The sequence below is a fragment of the Delphinus delphis genome, chromosome 19 (genome assembly GCF_949987515.2).
Source record: "Delphinus delphis chromosome 19, mDelDel1.2, whole genome shotgun sequence".
Taxonomy (NCBI): Eukaryota; Metazoa; Chordata; class Mammalia; order Artiodactyla; family Delphinidae; genus Delphinus; species Delphinus delphis.
Genome location: NC_082701.1, coordinates 57,446,236 through 57,468,198, shown reverse-complemented (window position 1 = coordinate 57,468,198; position 21,963 = coordinate 57,446,236). Strand labels below are relative to the sequence as shown.

At 49.1% G+C, this 21,963-nt stretch overlaps 1 protein-coding gene across 1 annotated transcript in view; it reads left to right on the top strand.

The window, feature by feature from the left end:
• Positions 1 to 21,963, top strand: part of SPECC1 (sperm antigen with calponin homology and coiled-coil domains 1) — a 243,523-nt gene that overhangs the window by 153,802 nt on the left and 67,758 nt on the right. Inside the window, 3 exon segments of the mRNA XM_059998552.1 lie at positions 11,109 to 11,316; positions 14,257 to 14,330; positions 14,683 to 14,861. Coding sequence (XP_059854535.1) covers positions 11,109 to 11,316; positions 14,257 to 14,330; positions 14,683 to 14,861 — 461 coding nt within the window.

Sequence of the window (21,963 nt, the reverse complement as noted above, 5' to 3'; positions counted from 1 at the left end):
TAACTATTATCATTAACTATTCTTTGAAACATGATGTTGAAGGCCAGATAGTACTCTGTTCTATAAATATTTCCTAAGTACTTTGCTAGTCACCTGTTGTTGAACATTTTTGTTCTTTTCCAGTCTTTCAATAGTGTAAATCATTTTTTATCTCTCTGACTTAGGAAAAATTCCTACTCATTGACTTACTGTGTCAGAGTATGACTGTTTTAAGCACTTTGAATGCATTTGTCCAGATTGGCCGCCAGGAGTGTGACACAGGTGCTCCCACCAGCAGAGGGATTCCCTGACCCGTAGCCAACACTTGGTATCAAGTTGTTGGGTCATTCAGATCTGGTTTTCATTTCTTCTTTGACCCTTCCCCTTTTTACTTAGAAAGATCTTCCCCAACCCAGGATCGAATAAATGATCACCACCTTCATTTTTAAAAATAATCCTTTAATCAGTCTGGACCTTTGTTCTGTGGTGAAGATTGCTGGTGATTGTGTGATATTCTTTTTTATAAATTTATTTATTTATTCATTTTTGGCTACATTGTGTCTTCATTGCTGCGCATGGGCTTTCTCTAGTTGCGGTGAGCGGGGGCTACTCTTTCTTGCAGTGCACGGGCCTCTCATTGCGGTGGCCTCTCCTGTTGTGGAGCACAGGCTCTAGGCACATGGGCTTCAGCAGTTGTGGCATGCAGGCTCAGTAGTTGTGGCTCGCAGGCTCTAGAGTGCAGGCTCAGTAGTTGTGGCACACGGGCGCGGTTGCTCTGCGGCATGTGGGATCTTCCCGGACCAGGGCTCGAACCCGTGTCCCCTGCATTGGCAGACGGATTCTCAACCACTGTGCCACCAGGGAAGCCCGATTGTGTGATATTCTGCCCACCCACAGAGCAGTGCTGGAAAAGTGTAGACAGGTGGCTTCCAATTTCCTGTTTCCTCTAAGCTCTGGGTCTGTGATTTAGGGGTCCCTTGGTGAGAGAGCTTGAAAACATCTTCCCACCTTATTTCAGAGGCTGTCACTCTTTTAAGAAACAAATTTGCCCTGAACCCCCAGGGGGATTTCTCTTTCCTGCTTTATCTGCCTTAAGAATTGTCACTGATTGACAGTTGAGCCTGATTCTGGCATTGGGCCGATCTGAGTGGTGGGCAGTGTTAGAAGTTTTTATCATTGTGTTCTGAATTCACAGCATTTTATTGAAAGTGTGGAAGCGGTACCCTTGGCAGGTACTAGCCAGGTGCCCATGTGAACTGTCGGTTGGTAATTTGTAGCTTTACATTGAGATTTCGTGTCTGGAATAATCCCCCCTCTGTTACTCTGTTGCAAAATGTTTCATCTCCCAGGCAACTTTCTTGAAGTCCTCCCTCAGTCCTTCATCTGTCTCTTTGTTATTTCCATTGGCATTACATTACATACGTGCATCAGCAAGAAATAATTTGGCATCTTAAGACAATAGCTTATTTTTATGATCAAAAAGTTGTATATTCATCACAGAAGGTTTAGAAAATACAGAAAAGTCTTAAGAAGAAAATAAATATTACCTTTAATCTCACTACTTGGAGGAAAAAGGTGCCGCTAACATTTTTACTCTTTGTCTTTTCAGACATTTTCCTAGGTTAAGCACATTTTGACATGCATACAAACTTGAACTGGCATAATTACAATATTTAATCTTCCAATTCAGGGGAACAGAGTATGTCACTCCACATTCTGTGAACACAAAGACCCAGTTGGATTAGTTTATCAATTCTCCTATTAATCTGTTTCTGATTAATTTGTTTCTACTTTTATCTTTATCAGTTCTTTCATCCTGCCTTTTGTATATTTCTTTGGTTTCTTCTTAGTTTCTTGAGTAGAATTCTTTGTTCATTTAAGTTTATCCTTTCTTGGTTGATAGTATAAGTATTTAAAGCTATGAATTTGCCCCTTATTATAGCTTTGGCTAAATGAAGACAGTAAAGTCTAGAATTTTCTAGGATAAATGGAATCTATTTTGGAGAGAAAGAAAAAGCATTTTTTAATATATATGCTTTAAATCAAGCTGTTTATTATATTATTTGTATATTCCATATCTTTATTAATTGCTTGCTGATTAGAATGATCACATACTTGACAGTAGGATGAAAAAGGTCCTAGCTAGTATTTTGACATGAGTTGGAGGTAAAAGGTGTGAGGCATGATGTCACAGATTGAGATCTTAGGTCTGTGATTTTGTGCTTGTACACAGAGAAGTTGTAACTTCTAATCTTTATGCCCTTTTCTGTTACGTAGGAAAGTAAAACCCAGATCTCCTAGCCTAATAGCTTATTGTAGCCCCACCGAAGCATATCAACTGACCCACCAGCAACCGTGAATTTAGCTGGTAAGACGTAGGGATTCTTGCCCAAAGGAAACCAGAGCACTTTTAGCACAAAACTCTAATGAGGATATAAATGCTGGACCAGCTAGAACGCTTGGGTCCTCCTGACTCAGCTGATGGTTAATTTGGTGACCATGGGCCCCTTCCAAGTGTACAGTAGAAGCGTGATGGTAGAGGGATCCTGGCCTTGTTCCTGATTTAAAGGGAGTGCTTTCAGCATTTCATCATGAAGGATGTCCATGGTAGGCATTGGCTATATACCTTTTATTGAGTTATGCAAGTATTTTGCGAAGAATTAGTGTTTTAACTTCATTGCTTGTTTTTAAAAAAGGGATGGGGATTGAATTTTCCTATATTTGCTGTAGACCTTAGACATCTGTAAGATGTATGCAGTAGATCTTGTACATCTACTAAAATCTTATAGTTTTTATATAATCATAATGAGTTTTCTCCTTTAATGTGTGAATGAGGTAGATTAGGGTAACAGACTTTCTAAGGCAGTCTGATGTTAAGCCACTTTTGCATTCCTGGGTAAATTCTAAGTCTCCAGTTCTCAACTGCTTCACTGGACACTTTGCATAGAACTTTCAAACGTAACCTCCTTAAGCAGATGCCAGGGTGGCTGTCCTCTTTGTCACCAAGCAGACTGCGTGGTGCTGAACAGCTCTTGCCCTTGAGCCCTGTATCCGTCCACCTATTCTTGGCAGAAGGTGAATATTACGAGAAAAGAACAAAATAACCTATTTACAGAGAGGAAAGGCAATGCCAAACCATCCTGTGACCTTTTAGATTTAGTAAATCTGGAGAAGTCTCCAGTTTAGATAAGTTACTTAAGTGACTCAGATACTGTTAGAAGAACCTCAGAAAGGCCTTAAAAAGTACTTTTTTTTTGGTACGGGGCGAGGCGGTGGGGTGCGTGTGTGTCAGTTCCTCATACAGGGAGTGGACAGTTGGCGGGTGTGTTTGTTAATGGTGTGAATGTTTTGTAGGCTTTCTCTCCCTCTCATTTCTTTGTCTTCAGCTAATGTCTTCATTCTTTGAGCTTCTGTGACACCCATTATATGACTTTGCTGCCAGCTTTCTGTGTGAGTATGTAACCTACCTCTGCACAGCTTTGAGGGAGGGGCTGATTTCCACAGAATCCTGAGGTCTCGGCCTCCTGCGATCGCACACGTGCCTGCCCCAGCCAGCCAGGGGCGTGGAGTTGGACCACATCATTGTTTCCAGACTATAATGCAACCCAGGTTTACATTTTTTTGACTTTCAAGTTTTCATTCATTTGGGATCTTGATGTCAAGCTAGAGAATTTATAAGGCTTGGAACCTAGACGTTTTCAGAGAAAACACTGATGTTTTTCCCCTCCTGAGGTTGAAAGCTTATAGGTGGTATCCTTTGAAATTCAGTTCTTTCTGCAAAAACTCAGGTGTTTTGTCCCGAGGAGTAAGGGGATCGTAAAGAAACACTTGCTGTGAATGGTCGGGGAAAACTAGAGGTGACATGATGATCGTGCGACCAGCATTGGTCACCAAGGCAGAATAATTAGGGTAGCTACTGGCCACAAACGGCAAAAGCAGAATTCGAGAGGACGGCGTGGCCAACTGGATGATCCTGTCTCCGTGACTGAGAATAGGACCCTGCCAGGACTGGAGGGACCTGGACCCTGCCTTAAATAGCAGGTGATCCGTGAGGATACCCAGGTGACGCTTTGGACCGTGAGAAACAGACCCCTGGTGTCGGTGCCGGAGCCGGCAGATGCGCACTGCACTCCGTAACCCAGAGCCTGGGGTCCAGGCGGGGTAACGTCACGGCTCCAGGCAGGCGGCTCCGTGACCCTCTCAGCCCTTCTGCCTGGGGTGCAGGTGAGCGCGACCTCTTCAGCGTCTGGTCTCCACGGTCCCTGCAGGCAGGAGGCTCTCAGTCCCGTGGGAAGAACTTTCCCTGGGAGCCCCTCAGCAGCCCTCCCTTTATACCTGGTCAGAACTGGGTCACACACCCTCCCTTGGTCACCTTCCCTGAAATCACAGGATCACAGCCTGATTCCTGAATAAATGGGCGTTCTAAGTAAGAAAAGAAGGGGGAGTGGCCCCTGGGTAGGTGAGCCGTTGCCACAGCCAGCAGGACTCCGCGTGGTCACTTCCCCACCCGTCTGCTTGTCTGCTTCCCCCTCCAGCCTCGGCCCCTTCACTGCCCTCCCCCCACCCCCATCCCTGCCGGGCGCAGTTCTCGCCCTCAGGTGTGGCTGCCCCGTTCCTCCCCCTGCAGGTCCTGTCTTAAGCTTTAGGTCTCAACTGCAGCGTCCCTTCTTTAGGGAGACCCTCAGCTCTGGGGGGCTGTGGGCTTGTGGACCGAGATGATCATGTCCCGAATGAGATGGGGCCTCTTGCCCGCCCCGGGCACCTCGGTGGTGCTGAGTTGGGCGTGAGCGCCATTCTCTTCTTTAACTTGACCACAGAGCTGGTCTCTGAAGCCTCTGGCCACCCCAGCGCTCACCTCCCCGGTGAGATCTTGGGAAACACCTCGGGGAGCATCACAGCCCTGGCTTCGGAAGGTCTCCTCGAGGGTTCCCCGGTGAAATACAGATTTTTTACCCTCTTCCTTGAGTTTTCCGTCGCCATTTTTCTTTTTCCAGAACAAAAGTGCAGACTGAGTTAGCCTGTCTATTCCCTGTCCCGTGCAGAGTAGCACTGTAAAAAAATAGTGCAAACGTAGGCCAGAGTGAATGAGACCCGGCTCCCCATCAGCGGTGTCTGCTCAGAACAGGGCCAAGAGTCAGCAGAAGGAGTTTTGGAATAACCAAGTTCGATGTAAAACAAACACAACAAAATAACACACGCTCATGGTACAGTTACTCAAGCCGTCATACTATGTACAGTCGTGACATGTCACTTCTTCCATGTATTAAGCCCCCGGTAAATGCTTGTTGAGTGAGTGAGTAAATGAATGAAGGAATGAATGTCAGAGAAACTTGCAACAGAATTAGGAGAGCGAGGCTGCTAGAATTTTATATCAGTATGTTAAAAAATAAAAGTTTGTCGTATTTTAATAACAGCTTCCGTTTTAGTAGGCACTCTTAGGGCCTTTAGGTCATTTAATCTCACTTAATCCTTGTAGTTTTAGGCTGTAGGTACTGTCATTATCTATTTTTTTTTTCCGTTGAGGAAACTGAGGCAGAGAATGATGAAGTTACGAGGCTTAATTAATTAACTGATGAAGGCCAGGATTCAAAGTCGGGTCTGACCCCCGAGCTCTTATTCTTCATCCCTGACTTACGCTGCTTCCTGGTTACGTGACAGTAAAGAGGAGAGAGAGAGAACCATCGAAAGCAGACCTTAAGGGCTCAAATACAGAGTAGTCTTACGGGGGCCAAAGCCCTTTGGTTTGAAGAAAGCAACCGGTTGGGTCTCGATGAACCAGGAAACATTTTCTTACGTGTAAACACAGTAGAGAAGTTCTCAGCGAAAAGCTGAGTCATCAAGACACGTCCTCCTGTTTGATTTATAACCTGAATCTTGAGGGGAGTCAGGGTTACCCAGGTGTGTCGGTGGGGCGGGGACAGCGGGAATGCCGCAGGAAGAGAACAGCAAGTTCTCGGCCACCGATCAAGGAAGTGGTTTGCAGTCGCTGAGTGCACGGTGGCCACCTGCGGTGGGCCTGGAGGAGACCCAGTCGAGAGCTTTGAACTGTACCCTCAAGCCAGTGGGAGCCTCTGAAGAATTTTGTTTTTAATGCCAGCTTTATGGAGATACAATTCATATAAAGTGTACAAGTCTGTGGGGTGTAGCGTATTCTCAGAGTTGTGCAGCCGTCGCCACCATCACTTTTAGAGCATATTTATCACCTTGTACCTGGGAGCAGTCACCTCCTCGGTATCCCCTCCCCCGCAGCCCCTGGCAACCACGGCTGCTCTATTTTCTGTCCCTGTAGATTTGTCTGATCTGGACATTTCATCTAAATGGAATTGAAATCTGTGGCCTTTTGCTTCTGGCTTCTTTCCCTTGACATAACGTTTTCGAGGTTCATCCGCATCGTACCGTGAGCCGGAACTTCATTCCTGCTTAGAGCTGAGTGATTTGTTTATCCCTTCGTCAGTTGATGGACAGGCGGGTCGTTTGGGGGTGTGTGCAGGAGAGAGGAGGGGTTCAGTTCATTGCAGATCTCTGGCTGTGTCACTGACGGCATGGTTGTGCTGCTTACTGTAAGGTGGGGTGTCATGGAACACGGAGCGGGTTTGAGGAGGGACGGCTGTCGGACGTGGGAGTAGTGGAGCCAGAAGGCACGTCCAGGCCGGCAAAGCCCAGCTGCTCTCGGCACCCGCCGACCCAGCCACGGGCAGATGCTGAGGCTGGACGGGGATGCCCCCGAGTCCAGGAGGCCCCTCCGTTCTCGTGCCCGAGGACCCCTGGCCCCTCCGGTATCCGAGACACAGGAAGAACACGAGTAGGAGAACACCCTGCACTTACCTCTGCTGGGGCTCGCAAAGCGTCTCAGTGGCGTCAGGGGGGGACACATCCTTGCAGATAGGGTGGGTAGGATTCTAAACTTGCCGTCACCACCCTCTGCCCGTGTAGATGACCCTCCCCCGCCGTGGTCAGATCACCTGGTGGTGAAACCATGCCAACAGCTTGTCCAGTCCCCTGGGAGAGAATCTAGGGGTGTGTGTGGTGCCCCCCGTGGCCAGCCCAGGAATGCTCTGTAATATCTGGGGGGACGGGGGGCGCCCCCAGGGCCCCCAGCACCGAAGCCCTCCTCTCCCGAGCACCCCACTGGAGCCCCTCCCCGAACCTGCCCTCTGTGGGGAGAGCCACCGCCTTCCGGGGTGCGTGCCCCCATGGCTAATCCACTGGGGGTGAAGGCGTGGAGAAAGGCCTGGCCCTTGGCCCTTGCTTCAGCGTGGGGCAGCCCTGGAGGGCGTCCTGGGGCAGAGCTGCCCTGCGAGGAGCTGAGCCTCTGCTGTGACCGCTCCACCGCTGCCCCCCTCTGCCGCCGGCCCTGCCCCCGCCCCTGCAGGTGTGGGTCTCCACAGTGCTCCCGGGTGAGTTCCTTGTGCACAGCCCAGAGATCTCAGGGTCAGTTTCCCTGGGAACAGGCCTCTGACAATAGCGGGTCCTCAGTGTCAGTGTCTGACAGGCCAGAGGGAAGGTGGTGAGCCTTGCTGAGATCCCAGCCCCGTCCGTCTGGCTCAGGCTGAGCCCCGCAAGACAGTCCCTCTTGAGTGGTCTCTGCTGCCACCTGCCTTTGCTGGTTGTCAGAGCAGCAGGGACGGCTTTAAGCGCCACCTTTCCTGGGCTCCCAGGGAATTCATCTGACATATTTGTGGTGCAGTTCTGCACGGCCCATTTCTAGAGAAAAGTTGGCTTCTGAAGAGGAGAGGTGCTTGGAACACGTGAGTGATTTCTCACTTTAAAGGGAAGCGTTGGACAGAAACCACGTCACCGGGTGTGTGAGTGCCGAGTGCAGTTCTTGGACTAGAGGAGCTGGGCTCAGGGGAACTGGCTGGGTGCGGGGGCAGCTGGAACCCGACAGTTGTCAGGGGCAGGCTGCTGGTCTGAGCGGCTGAACAGACTGTTCTTTTCAAATGATTGAATTTTTCTCTCCATTAGTTTACTCTGTGAGAGGAATATAACAGTACCTCCCTGTTACTACCCAGCCCCTGGGGGAAGAGTTGTGAAGCTACTTAGGGTTTTTCTTTTTCTTCTTCTTTTAAATAAAAGAGCTTTCCAGAATACATGGCTAAACTTGAGAGAATTATCCCAAAATCAAGAAGGAAGAGCGATGTGTGTAATTTGGAAGAGTGCACTCACTGGCGTATGGGTTGGCTGGCCTCAGCTGTGCTCGGCACACATCACAGGGGCCCCTCCCCGCCGCTGAGCTTACACTGGTGCCTGTGCTCATGACCCCAACATGGAGGACGTAACGGGAGGCCAGAGCCGCTGAGAGGCCGGCAGCCTCTGCTGCACGCAGAGACCCTCCTCAGGCCCTCGGCCTTGCCTCACCTGGTCACATCCTCCCATTTTAGTCCCAGCCAAGTAATGGGTGTGTTTCTAGACCCCAGGGGAGCAGCCCTCAGCCTGAGGGTTCCATGATGTGGAGCCCGGTCACGCTGCAGAAGAAAAGCCAGGTCTGACTCGGGATGCAAGACTCACAGGTGCCCTCCGTGGCTGATTTTTTTTTTTTTTTTTGCGGTACGCGGGCCCCTCTCACTGTTGTGGCCTCTCCTGTTGCAGAGCACATGCTCCGTTCACGCAGGCTCAGCGGCCATGGCTCACGGGCCCAGCCGCTCCGCGGCACGTGGGATCTTCCCGGACCGGGGCACGAACCCGCGTCCGGTGCATCGGCAGGCGGACTCTCAACCACTGCGCCACCAGGGAAGCCCTGTGGCTGCTTTTTAAAGGCTGCCAGACGTCAGCCTTCTAGTAGCCAAGGTGTAGTGGTTCTTTCTCTTTAGGAGTTGCCTTCTGTTTATTAAAGTAGCTATCATAGAACGTAAGACTTCTGGCCTTTTCCATGTGTTGTAATTTTCTTGGACCTGTATTATCATTTAATGTGCATACACGAAGACAGAGAGAAATAATAGTTTCCTTCGCATGCCTGCCATGTGCCAGGCACTGTGATAAACTCGTGAAGTGCACTGTTTCATTTAATTGTTCAGATGAGGAAACTGAGGCAGGGAGCTGGAAGGATACAGGGCTTGGTCTGACAGAACTGGGATTTAAACTCTGCAGTCCGGCTCCGGGCCTGCAGCCTCCGCCCCTTGGATGTCACACAGCAGCCTTCAGGCTCCTGACCCCCCTGCAGCAATGGGCATGGCCCTCCAGAGCCACCCTTTCTCACCGTCACTCTCCCCCTTACCTTGCCCACACCGGCGCTCGCTCTCTCTCTCTTTCTCTCCCTCCCTCTCTCTCTCTCTCTCCCTCTCTCTCTCCCTCTCTCTCTCTCCCTCTCTCTCTCTCTCTCTCTCTCTCTCTCTCTCTCTCTCTCTCGCTCTCGCTCTCGCTCTCTCCCTCTCCCTCTCTCCCTCTCTCTCTCCCCCCTCTCCCTCTCCCTCTCTCCCTCTCTCTCTCCCCCTCTCTCCCTCTCCCTCTCTCCCTCTCTCTCTCTCTCCCTCTCTCCCTCTCTCTCTCGCGCTCTCTCTCTCTCTCTCTCTCTCTCTCTCTCTCTCTCTCTCTCTCTCTCTCGCTCTCTCTCTCGCTCTCTCGCGCTCTCGCTCTCAGTCTCTCTCTCGCTCTCTTCCTCTCTCTCTCTCTCTGTCTCTCTGCTCCTCCCTTCTTCCCTTCCTTCCTTAGTTATCCTTTGTCACAACCTCCCAGTTGAAAGCCAGTGCAATACTGCCCTCCAGTGTTTGTTTATCCATTCATCAGCTACTTGTTAGATGCCTCCTGTGGGTCTGGCGGTGCTGGCACCAGGGATAGATACACCGGGGAAGACCGCAGATGGGCTCTGTCCCCACAGAGCTTACGGCCTACACGTTTTGTACATTAAATGCAATTGGAAAAAAATTGTATCATATATGGAGACCCCCTCTCCCAAATCTAGTAAGAAATGTGTTAGGTATCAAGCTTATGTTACCAAATATATAGTTATTTAATAACAGAGAACTACAGAAACAGGGTATAGTTCATAATAATAAAATGATTAGTGTATTCAGACAATAGAACACAATGCAGCATCTAAAGTAGTGACTTAGGGAATCCCCTGGCGGTCCAGTGGTTAGCACTTGGCGCTTTCATGGCCGAGGGGCCCGGGTTCAATCCCTGGTTGGGGAACTAAGATCCCACAAGCCTTGTGGCATGGCCAAAAAAAAAGAATAAAGCTTCCCTTAAAAAAAAAAAAAAGAGTACTGACCAGAGCAATGTGTATCATCATGAATACATCTCAAAAACCTAGTTGAAAACAAGTTACAGAAGTGTAATCAGCATAGCATATAACAGGACACAGTATAATACCGGACAAGAGCATCTTACCGTAGGATACAACGCAGTATAATACAGTGCGCTGCAGAAGCTTCATACAGTGTAATATCATTTGTGTAAAACTTTAAAGACATCCAGAACAATACTGTGTATTATCTTGGGCACGTCCACATATAGTAAACCTGAAAAACCATTCGAGGAAAAACCACATGCCAATTTTTGGACACTCTCTGGTGTGGGAAGGAAGGTTGAGGCTTTAACAAACGTTAAAGATTTCGCAGACGTGGCAACATTTAACCATGGATTCATCTGTTTTGGTGCCTGGTTACCGTCACCTTTGGTGCTTTTCTGTGTGTTGAGAACATTCACTGATTAAACTTGAACAGGTGAAATGGGCGTGTTGTGCGCTTCTCCCTGTCTGGCGTGTGCACATTTCTGGCATTGCTGTCACATGGATGTTCCTCTAAAGAAACACTGTAGCTACAGAGGTTTGGGGTGTGTGTGTGGGGGTGCCAGCCTCCTGGGGCCCCAGCAGGGGGCGCGGCAGCATAGCGGACGCGAGGCGGCTGGGCAGCACCGCGGAAGGGGCAGGAAGGAAGGGTATTTAATAAGCACATGCAGCTTTCTGTAGGCTGTAGGAAGGGGCCCAGAATCCCCCCGTTTGGCCCCTTGACATCCACCACGTTCCTCTGCACGTCTGCTGCCTTGGCTGTTTCCAAGGCTCAGGATACAGAGACGGTGCCGGACACACACGTGCCCAGAGCTTCCTTTGCCATTGCATCGATGGGTCTGACGCTGACATGCGGGCAGCTTTTTCCTGTCCAGGTGAGCAGGGAACCTTCCTTTTCTTCCAGGTGGAAAAGGATTATTCTTACTTGAAGGAGATATGCGATCATCAGGCAGAACAGCTGAGCAGAACCAGCCTGAAGCTGCAGGAGAAAGCGTCGGAGAGTGACGCGGAGATTAAAGACATGAAGGAGACCATCTTCGAGCTGGAGGACCAGGTGGAGCAGCATCGAGCCGTCAAGTTACACAACAAGCAGCTCATCAGTGAGCTGGAGAGTAAGTGGAACCAAGCCCCGGGCCGCGTGGGTCAGGAGGGAGGGGAGCATGCTGGTGAGAGGTCTTCCCCTTGCGTGTGCTGTGGTCTCCCGGGAAGAACGGCAGTGAAAAGAGACAGAATCGTCAGTCTCCTCGCCTGAGCTGCAAAGCAGGTGATACAGAAGAAAGACTGTGGATCGTGGGCGGACAGTGTGTGGAGTTAGGAGCACCGCGTGTGAGCCGCTGCTGACCACACGGCAGGTGCCAACAGGTGTTGCCATTGGGTTCTGATGGATAGAAGGGTAGGGGGCAGGGGGTCGGACCGATTCGGACGGCGTGTGCTCTTGGCCTCAGGAGAAAACAGTTCCAGCATGGGCCCCATGGATGGTTGGTATCAAGTGACTTACAGATGTTACCCCCTTCTTACTCAGGAGGCACCACTGTATGCCTTACCTGTGAACCGGTTGCTTGTTTTGAATAGGGAGGGATGTTTGTCAGAGATTAAACACTGCCTGCCTTGTCCAAATAAGCCTTATCAAACGATCGCATCGAATGCTTTCCCTTCGCAACAAAAGACTAGCGTGCAGAGCTTTCAGTGGTACGGCCTTGCTGGCAGTAGCACGCTGGTTGCCTGAAAAGTCCCCCAGCGGGCACAGCCCATCCTGATTATCTGAGGAGCCCTTATTTTCGAATTCACCTGCTCGCCCAGACTGACTTGTAACCCCCAAAACCAGTACTCACAGCGCTCCCACTGCCGCCGGCGCCCATGCAGAGCAGCGGAAAGCTTGACCCTCCCGATGTGCAAAACGTCGGGACCAGAGGCCCACGGGAAGGTGACCCGTCTTTGCCGCGGGAGCTGATCCCGTGTGCCTGGCGACTGTACGTACCTGCCTCGACCGTGGTACCTGGCCGCGTAGTCTGTGCCTCGCTCCGGTGGTCAGCGTCACGGCTACTTCGTGTGCAATGTGGGGGTGACGACAGGACACTCAGCATCACTGTCACCCAGGCTCTTCTCAGAGGTCACACCTGAGAGTACAGCAGAACACCTGACGCCGGACCGGACAAGTACAGGGCCAAACAGGAGGAGACCTGTTTCGTTTGCATTTTGTTTGTTTTTGCTTCAGTGATTTATTGTTGTCGAGAATTCGGTCATACTGTCCCCAAATCCTAAAATGTCAGCACAGACACACCAAGAAAGCAGCATGTAATTACTATCCGGAGCACATGTCAGGCCCACTCCCTCTGGTTACGTCATAATGTGTCCAAGACTGAAAAGAACAGTGACAGACCTGCATCTTTTGAGAAGCCGTTAACGTCTATTGGGGACGTTAGGGTGTTGATAGGTGTCTTTCAACCAGGATACGCGGGGACACGAAAATCCATCTCGAAATGAACCGCTCCTCCCCCTTAAGACCCTTCAGAGGAATGGACAGAAAGATAAAAAGAAGTTACGGAGCGCTGTCCTTTTCTGCACCGTTGACCCCAAACACAAATCCTCAGGCCCCACGTGTGAACCTGAACTGCTGGGGTAGAACCTGACCATGTGTGGGTTTTTTGAAGCTTTTCTGGTAGTTTCGGTTCATGTCCTTAATAGACAAGGACGGCTTTGGAGGGACCGTGAGGACCCACTGGAGAACTGACACTACGTGTAACGGACGCGATCAGATTTAAACTGAACGACTCTTGACAGCAACGTGGAGAGAACTTGAGAGAGAGAGGGACTGAGGATTTTTTTTTTTAAGTTTCTAATTCAATTTTATTTTATTTTTTTATTGAAGTAGAGTTGATGTAGAATATTGTATAAGTTACGGGTGTATAAGGCAGTGATTCAGAATTTTTGAAGTGTCGGTTCATTTATAGTTATTCTAAAATATTGGCTGTGTTTCCCGTGTTGTAAAGTATATCCTTGGAGCTGATTTTATACCTAATAGTTTGTACCTCTTAATCCCCAGCCCCTATATTGCCCCCGCTTTCCTCTCCCCACTGGTAACTGCTAGTTTGTTCTCTATGTCTGCGAGTCTGCGAGTCTGCTTCTTTTTTGTTGTATTTACTGGTTTGTTGTATTCTTTTTTTTTTTTTTTCCTGCGGTACACAGGCCTCTCACTGCTGTGGCCTCTCCCGTTGCGGAGCACAGGCTCCGGACGCGCAGGCTCAGCGGCCATGGCTCATTGGCCCAGCCGCTCTGCGGCATGTGGGATCCTCCCGGACCGGGGCACGAACCCGCGTCCCCTGCATCGGCAGGCGGACTCCCAACCACTGCGCCACCAGGGAAGCCCTGGTTTGTTGTATACTTTTAGATTCCACGTATAAGTGAGATCATAGAGTATTTGTTTTTCTCATTCTGGCGTATTTCACTGAGCATAACACCCTCCAAGTAAGATGTTCTTTACTAAGGAAAGGAAGTCCAGTCCCCAGTGGAGCTGTTAACGTACACCCGCCAGATCCTTGTCACCCTGGGGGATTCTGAGTCTGTGCAGAGTCTGGGGCTTGAACATCTGCTCTTTTGGAAAGCTTCCCAAGTGATTCAGAGTTTTAACTGCAGTTAAGTCCCATGGCTGTAGAAACTGACCTAAAAGTCACGATGGTAATAACCAGCCATATCCGCTGTTACGCTAAAGCCCTCCCTCCACCTCACAGTGATGAAGGACGTTCAGGCTGCCGCGTTCACTTCCAGGGAGGCCAAGAATAAGTGTGTGAGTGTGAGCCGCTGTTTGCCCTCTTCCCGGAGCTCTGTGAGGCTGTGCCCTAACCTCACGCCGCCGCTTTCCCGAATCATCCCCCCCTCTCTCGGAGGACCCCCGCCTCTGGCTCCCGTGCTCAGGACGCTGAGATAGGGCCCCGGCAGGCAGAAGGGGTGGACTTCAAAGCCTCTTGCAGGATCTGGGTCTGCTCTGCTTCCGAGCTTAGCTTCTCCCCAGGGTCTTGAGACTTTTCCAACTCCGTCTGCCTGTTCATTTCCAGGCAACGTGATGAAACTGGAGGAACAGAAGTTGGACCTGGAGAGGCAGCTGAAGACGCTGACAAAGCAGATAAAGGTGAGGCGCAGTCACGCAGGGATGGGACGCCGCCATCATTTTACTGGAGGGGTCCCCGGGAACATGGGTGTGGACGCCGTTGAGAGGTGCCCTGACGACTCCCTGGCCCGCTGCGTATAGCAGGTTTGCGGGGCCCGGGTCCTGGAACCATGAACGGTGTGGCCGGGAGGGAAGTTCAGGCGGCCTTGATTTCAGGACGGGCACTCTGACACCTGAGGCTGCAGCCCCGCCTGCGCCTTTTCCCGGTGGCGGCGAGGCTGCTACAGCCAGCCTTGCTCGGGGACCCGCCCGGGGCCCCGCAGCCCCTGCCTGGGGGCCGGTCTGACGCGGGCGCGGACTGCGGCTCTTCCAGGACGAGACGGAGGAGTGGCGGCGCTTCCAGGCTGACCTGCAGACAGCGGTGGTGGTGGCCAACGACATCAAGTGCGAGGCCCAGCAGGAGCTGCGTGCTGTCAAGCGGAGGCTGCTGGAGGAGGAGGAGAAGAACGCCCGGCTGCAGAAGGCCCTGGGGGACGCGCGGGCCCGCGGCAGGTGGGTCATGCCGCACGCACCCTGGGCCGGGCCCCCCTGCCCTCCTGGCCAGGGCCGACGGCATCCATGCACGTGATGCTGGGTGTCTGTCCTGAGCCCTCCCCTCCCTCCAGGTCCCTCTGCCCCCATCCCCGGCCAGGGAATAACTAACCCACGTCCAGGGAATAACTAACCCACGGCCAGGGAATAACTAACCCACGGCCAGGGAATAACTAGCCCATGGCCAAGGAATAGCTAACCCCACGGCTAAGGAATAACTAACCCACGGCCAGGGAATAACTAACCCCGGCCAGAGAATAAGTAACCCCGGCCAGAGAATAACTAACCCCCAGCCAGGGAATAACTAACCCCACGCCAGGGAATTACTAACCCCACGGCCAGGGAATAACTAACCCCACGGCCAGGGAATAACTAACCCACGGCCAGGGAATAACTAACTCCACGGCCAGGGAATAACTAACTCCACGGCCAGGGAATAACTAACCCACGGCCAGGGAATAACTAACCCACGGCCAGGGAATAACTAACTCCATGGCCAGGGAATAACGAACCCCACGGCCAGGGAATAACTAACTCCACGGCCAGGGTATAACGAACCCCACGGCCAGGGCATAACTAGCTCCATGGTAGAAATATTCCACCCAACACTGTCACCACCATTCCCGCTGGTGAGAAAGCTCGTCACTCGAGGGGACAAAGTTTTAGCCCAGTCCCCTCTGGGTTTGGAGGAGAGGATGCCCTTACATCTCATTGTTGGTCTGGGCAACTCGTGTCGGTCACCCTCACCCAATGGGAGAAACTGACCGCTTCCTGGGGCCTGGCCACCAGGTGGAGGCCTCACCGTCCTGGCCCAGGACCTGCTTCTGTATTAGCAGCCCCCGTGGGCTCCCTGCAGAAGACCTTGAAATAAGCCACTTTATTAGAAAGGGTAAGCGTGGAGAACATATGTCCGGCTGATACGTGATTCCCTTATGCTCTCGAGGGGATCGTTACAGTCCGTTACCCAAGCAGGCCCTTCTTAACAGCGAGCTTTCAGAATAAGCTGTTCCAAAAGTGAGCCCAGAGTTGGTTATTGCTTAAAATTTAAATGGTTTACAAACAAGACTATCTACAGTATTTTAGGCTTCAGCTAATGCAGTGCTGTCTCTTTCCCCATCAGGAATAGATGTCCTTGATGTTGAGATTCTTGGTTATTAGAAGTTATTTTGAATTTTTGGATGTCTCTCAACATAAGATGTAGTAGAATTTAAAAATCAGATTTATTACATTCTGGGTGCAGATTTGTACAGTTTGCCCTTTTTACCTGTTTTCCAGGGTTGACAGGGGCTGGATCCTGAGCCTCTGGGTCTGATATAGTATCATGAACTTCACAGCAGTGGAAGGAGTAGATTTCTGCTCAGAATTCTCTTTTGATTCTCTTACCAAACTTGCTTCAATCAATCTGGCGGCCCTTTGTTTATAAAAATCAAGATCGTAGTTTTATAGTCACACCTATACCCTCTGGCCACCAAAAGCACGTGCATTTTAAGGGAGAAGCAGAATAGGACAACTAGATTTCATAGTGTTCTCTATTGAAGTGATTGCGAGGTCGTTCTGGTTTGCTTTGGTGTCTGCTTTTGTATATTTGTCCATGTGTCTTGCTTTTCTATTGTGTGTCTTTGGAAGAGGAACCACGTCATAACCTGCATTGCTTCATATATACGTGAATTTACAGATAAATGATAAAAGACAAGCCTTGCGTTTAAGAGGTGGCCCTAAATAAGTTATTGTATGGGATGCTGCATTTCTTCCTTAGATTCTAAGATACAGGTCAGATTATACAACTTGAACCCTGATACGGTAGGAAATCTGCCTGCGTCTTGACAGTTTAGGGCCCCATGTGCTACATCCAACGTTTTCAAACTCAGGGTCACTTTTTTTTTCAAACACAGTATGTTTCTCTTTTGATTTTCCAGTGATTTGCAAACCTACCTCCTAATTCCAGCAGTTTAATCCCTTATCACAAAATGTTTCAAAATTCGAGAACTGACAGCAGTTCAGAACATGGCGTGCTGCTGAAACCCTGCAGGCGTCCGTGGGTTTCTTGGCTGTCACTGCCCTTCAGATGATTGCCAGAGTGGTTTCTTGTCTGATTTTGCGCTGCCCCGGCTAGCTGCCCTTCTAAAGCATTGGCTGTTGGAAAGTTACTCGCAGATGGCTCCACCTCTTCCTGAACCTACCACGTTGAGCCAGACTTGCAGCCAGCTGACACCCTCCGAGGCCCCAGAGCTGCAGAGGGTTTCCATCTTGGCTGCCTGGGTTCTTGACTTTGGCAGTCTTCTGACGAGAACTCAGAAGTCCTTCCCGGTTCAGCCACAGCCAAAGAGCTTGCAGAAAATTCTCTGATGGGGTCCTCCAAGTACAATCAAGAGAAAGTAAGAGCATCAGAAAAGCGACTTGATTGTGACCCTGGATGGACTGATTCACATTCTCATCAACTGGCATTCAAGGGATCACAGGCCAGTAGGCAGGCAGGTGGGGTGCCTGGGTGTGAAGGCAAGTTAGCGTTTATTCCCAAGAATTTAATAGTTAAAGTGGAACATTACTTAACGTAGTTTTAGATGATTCTAAAGCTTAGCTCATTAGCCGTCTTCAATCCTGTGATGTTTTCAGAGGTATTTTTATTTTGGAGTCAGAATAACTGATGTTAAGGTACATGGGAAAATGAGGCTCTGGTCTCATCTTTGCCACCAACTAGCAAGGTTTTCTTCCCAGACCGAGCTCCTTCCTCTCTTAAATGAGAAGGTAAGGGCTTCCCTGGTGGCGCAGTGGTTAAGAATCCGCCTGCCAATGCAGGGGACATGGGTTTGAGCCCTGGTATGGGAAGATCCCACAGGCCACGGAGCAACTAAGCCCGTGCACCACAACTACTGAGCCTGTGTTCTAGAGCCCGTGAGCCACAACTACTGAGCCCATGTGCCACAACTACTGAAGCCCACACGCGTAGAGCCCGTGCTCCGCAACAAGAGAAGCCACCGCAGTGAGAAGCCCGCGCACCGCAACGAAGAGTAGCCCCCACTCGCCGCAACTAGACGAAGCCCGCGCACAGCAACGAAGACCCAAAGCAGCCAATAAATAAATAAATAAATTTAAAAAAAAAAATGAGAAGGTTAAGAGTAGGTCGGATTTTAAGACTCCCCCTAAGCTCTGTTCTGAGACTGGTTGGTCAGGGAGCCTTTCTCTGATGGGGGAGTCAGGGACACAATGTGCCCCCAGTACCACGTTCCCAGCTCAAGCCTTGGTTCTCCCTTACACAGTGGCATCTCCGTCTTGTAGCTGGGCCATGGACCTCCTCTTTCTCTTCCAGAAATTTGAACAAACCTGTGTAGTTTTTGTGGACCTGAAAATGATCTGTTTTGCCAGACACAGAAATTATTGGATGGAAGGATAATGAATAACTTTTTCAACTCTGGCTGTGTCTTGTTTTGAACCATTAAGAGAAATACAAGGAAATTAAAACTTTCGCCAAAGTCAAAACATCAGAACTTTTTCCTGAAAAGTTGAGTCCTTGGGCTTCAGAGAACACACGTGCAGCTCGACTTAATGCCTTGCTGGGCCACATGCAGCCTTTCTAACAGAAGACACTGTCGGTGACATGTACATGACATGGGCCTCTCAAACAGTAGCAGGGAGAGACCTTTGTGTGCCTCCTGTTACTCTGACACGGTGTGGACCATTGTTTTCAGGGTGACATTCGATTTTTGCTGTATGTATCGTACGACACCAATAAGCAGCCTCTTAAAGAGTTAAACACACTGAACGTCTGTGCCTAAGTAACTGTATCAGTTTCTGAAATAGAACGTCGAAGGTTCCCAGTGTGTTTAGCTTGTACCACTGGTTCTCTTGTTGTCACCTCTGAACTGAGCAGCATGGCGGCCGGTCACTGCCAGACTCTCTGGAATTGGCTTTTAACTCTGTGTGTGCACACATGCATTCTGCCCTGACGTCAGTTGTGTGCCTGTGCGCCCTGTGTGTCGTTCTTACAGCTGTAATGTGTCACAGCCGCTCGCTGGGTGTCTGGAGCTGTCACTGGAAAGGGAAAGTAGGAAGTTGGAGGCATAGCTTCTTGGGTCACTGAGATGACTTGTCCAGCTCGCTCCCTGCGGATGCTTCGATACAGCATCTCGGGCCCTCCAGCGAGGGGGCCAGTTCTCGTGGGGATTCCTGAGCAGTTTCCGAGCGAACCTCACATGCGAAGCTCCAACTGTTGGGGGCCTCTGGCATTTTATTTGCCCCTCGAAGTAGAAACCGGTCCTCTGGTATCCCAACAAGCATAATCCTTTCACTCTCATATGACTTATGTTTTATAGCTTCAGTTTGCATCTGTGGCGATAGAGCTGTAGCCTCTGATTCTAAAGAGCTACGTCTCCTTCTCTGCTCCCAGGCCCCTGTCTTTACAGATTTGCTTTGAAAAGTGGGCGTGAGCTTCCCGGAAGCCTTTAGAATGTGTATACTGAAATAGTAAAAGAAATCTTTTTTTTTTTTGGCCTTAACTGTAGGACAGTAGAGGGAAGCACGAGCCATTCTGTCAATCACAGGGACCTGATTTGGTTGGTCTTGGACATCTCTGCCGACACCCTTGTCTGTTGGTGACGGTCTAGTGGGAGGAGCCCGACACTTTGAAGTTTTAGCATTTTCTCTGTCTGAAGACCTTTGACTTCCAAAAGAGATGGGGACAGCCGAAATTCAGACGTGCTGCTCTGAGCTTTTCCCCGTGGACAGCACCAGCTGTTAGTCCTTGTGTGTGTAGACTAAGGTCGTGTTGCGTTAAGTAACACCTTTACCAGCCTTTGCCTCCCGTTTCTATTTTCCAGCTCCATGGTATCTGTCAGCTATAGCAGAGCAGGTGGTGGAAGAGAGGCCGCCCAGCCCTTGCCATGATGGGAAACCACAGCCATTTCTTTGTGAAAGGGGGAATGTGTAGAGGAGAAATAACCTTTTGATAAAGAACCAAACGGTCTCCTTAGAACAGCCACTGTTGCCCAGTCATTGTCATCAAGTCTCTTTACCTTTTTTTTTTGTTTTCTTTTTGCATTTTGGAGTCAACTCTGCACAAAGATGATCCTTCCCTCTTTTTTTTTTTTTTTCTTCTTTATTCTTCACAGAAGATTCAGCAGTCTTCTGTTTGGAGCATGAAATAAAGTTGTTCTGCAAAACAAAGTCTGTCGTGAAAAAATTTTTGAGATGCAGCCAGAGTGCTGAGCGAGGGCCGTGGCGTTGCACGTGCAGAGTGAACACAGCCCAGGCTGTGCTTTACTTTTTTGGAGTTTACTTTTATGTATCCTTTTGAATACAGTGTCTGATAAGCTTGGAATTAACACTGTTTTAGGTGAAACAGGAAACCATCTGCATGATGTCTCATTCTGAAGAAGTTAGAAAGTTCTGCTTCCTCTGTGTCCAGTCTTGATTTCACCTTTTCCAGCTGGGGTCTGACTTCCTTAAGCTTGTCTGAAACAAGCCACCACCATGTTTTGGGCTGATTTCCAAAATCTCTTTGGGGTTCAATATGCATCGATGTTTGCTTGATCATGAAGGATGTAGTTGAATCAGATAAGCTTCTGTGGGGACGATGCTAATTGGAATTGAACTGAGAACTAACGAACAACGACAAAAGCCTCGTGAATAAAACTCACCCTGGAAATCTAAAGACTTTTTCAATCCGGAAGCATATAACTCAGAGGGATCCAAGGTTCAAAGTGTGACTTGAAACTCTTGGAAGTACGTACGTTTGTTAAGATCTGGGTCCAGTTCAGCAACCTCCCTCAGGCAGAACTCATTGCAGCTCTCATGTGAAGAACTTCTAGGCCATTAGCTACGTCATCAGGAAGGTGAGACAAGATGGGATCCACGGAAAATCGGGAACAGGAAAGCCCTTTAACTGAGGAGAACATTGTGAGTGTCAAACAAGAGAGCACAGAGTCACTAGAAAAATTCGACTTGGTGACAGAAAGAGGAGAGGTCGACGTCCTCTCTGTAAAAATAGTTCTGACACTCGCTGGAGTTATCCTAGTGGGACAGGAATTTATATACTGGGAGATCTTTACCTCGGACTGAGAATCGTTAGGATGATATAAAACTCACTTGCCGGGTGTTTTCAAATACAAACAAGAAAAAGGCAATCTCAGCTTCAAATGCACAGCTGTCTCTGCCCCACATATTTTGATCTTTCTCTGGGGACTGTCGAGTATTTTTATATGTAAGCGTTTATGAAGTGCTAAATAAACATGTCGTTATTTCGAAGAGTCTTTTGCCTGATTTTTAATCACTGGCCACGTTTCTGCAGGGCCTTCCGGTCACTTTGTTCTCAATTTTCCAGGGTGTGTAGTTTCAGAACTTTAAAGCCATGTCAGATGACTGGAATTGAGGCAGAAGCAAATGGTGTTTTAAATGCAAGTTGTAGATAGGAGGTTGATTTTTAAGTACAAATGTTATTTTTTAAAAAATGATTTCATTATTGAAAACGAGGGCAAGGAGCAAATATAATAATTTTGCATAAATGAATTTTTAATTAAAGATTCTGGAGTATTGGAAAGTACAGGACATGGTATTTGAAGTCTAGAACTGTCTTGTTGAAATTTAAAAACAAATAGTAGATTGTTTGGTGATTTACTGTATTGGATTTCTTCTTAATTATGAAGTAATATTAGGTGAACCGGTAATAAAATGGAGGTGTTAAAGAAAAATATTCATCCCTCTCCCCCTTGAGTAGCGTCCTGGAAGGTAATCAGTATTCTTCATCTGTTTTACACACATACTCTCTCGGACATTTGGTCTGCTTTCTTTATTTAGCCTGATGTGAGGAGTGGGTCTTCTTCTTCCAGATGGACAGCCATTCACGCCAGCACTGTTTATTATATTACCACACCATCCTTTGCCTGCAGAACTGAAATCCCACCTTGACATCGTTCATTTCATCCGTTTTCAGAGAGACTTTCCCAGGATGCCCTTGTTCTTTTTTCTCTGGAGCTGATTCTGCTTTAAACTGTCTTCATGGGATTCTTAGATTGCTAATGTAATTTTTGACACTCGGCCTTTCATCTTAAAGTGTCATCCTTCATATACT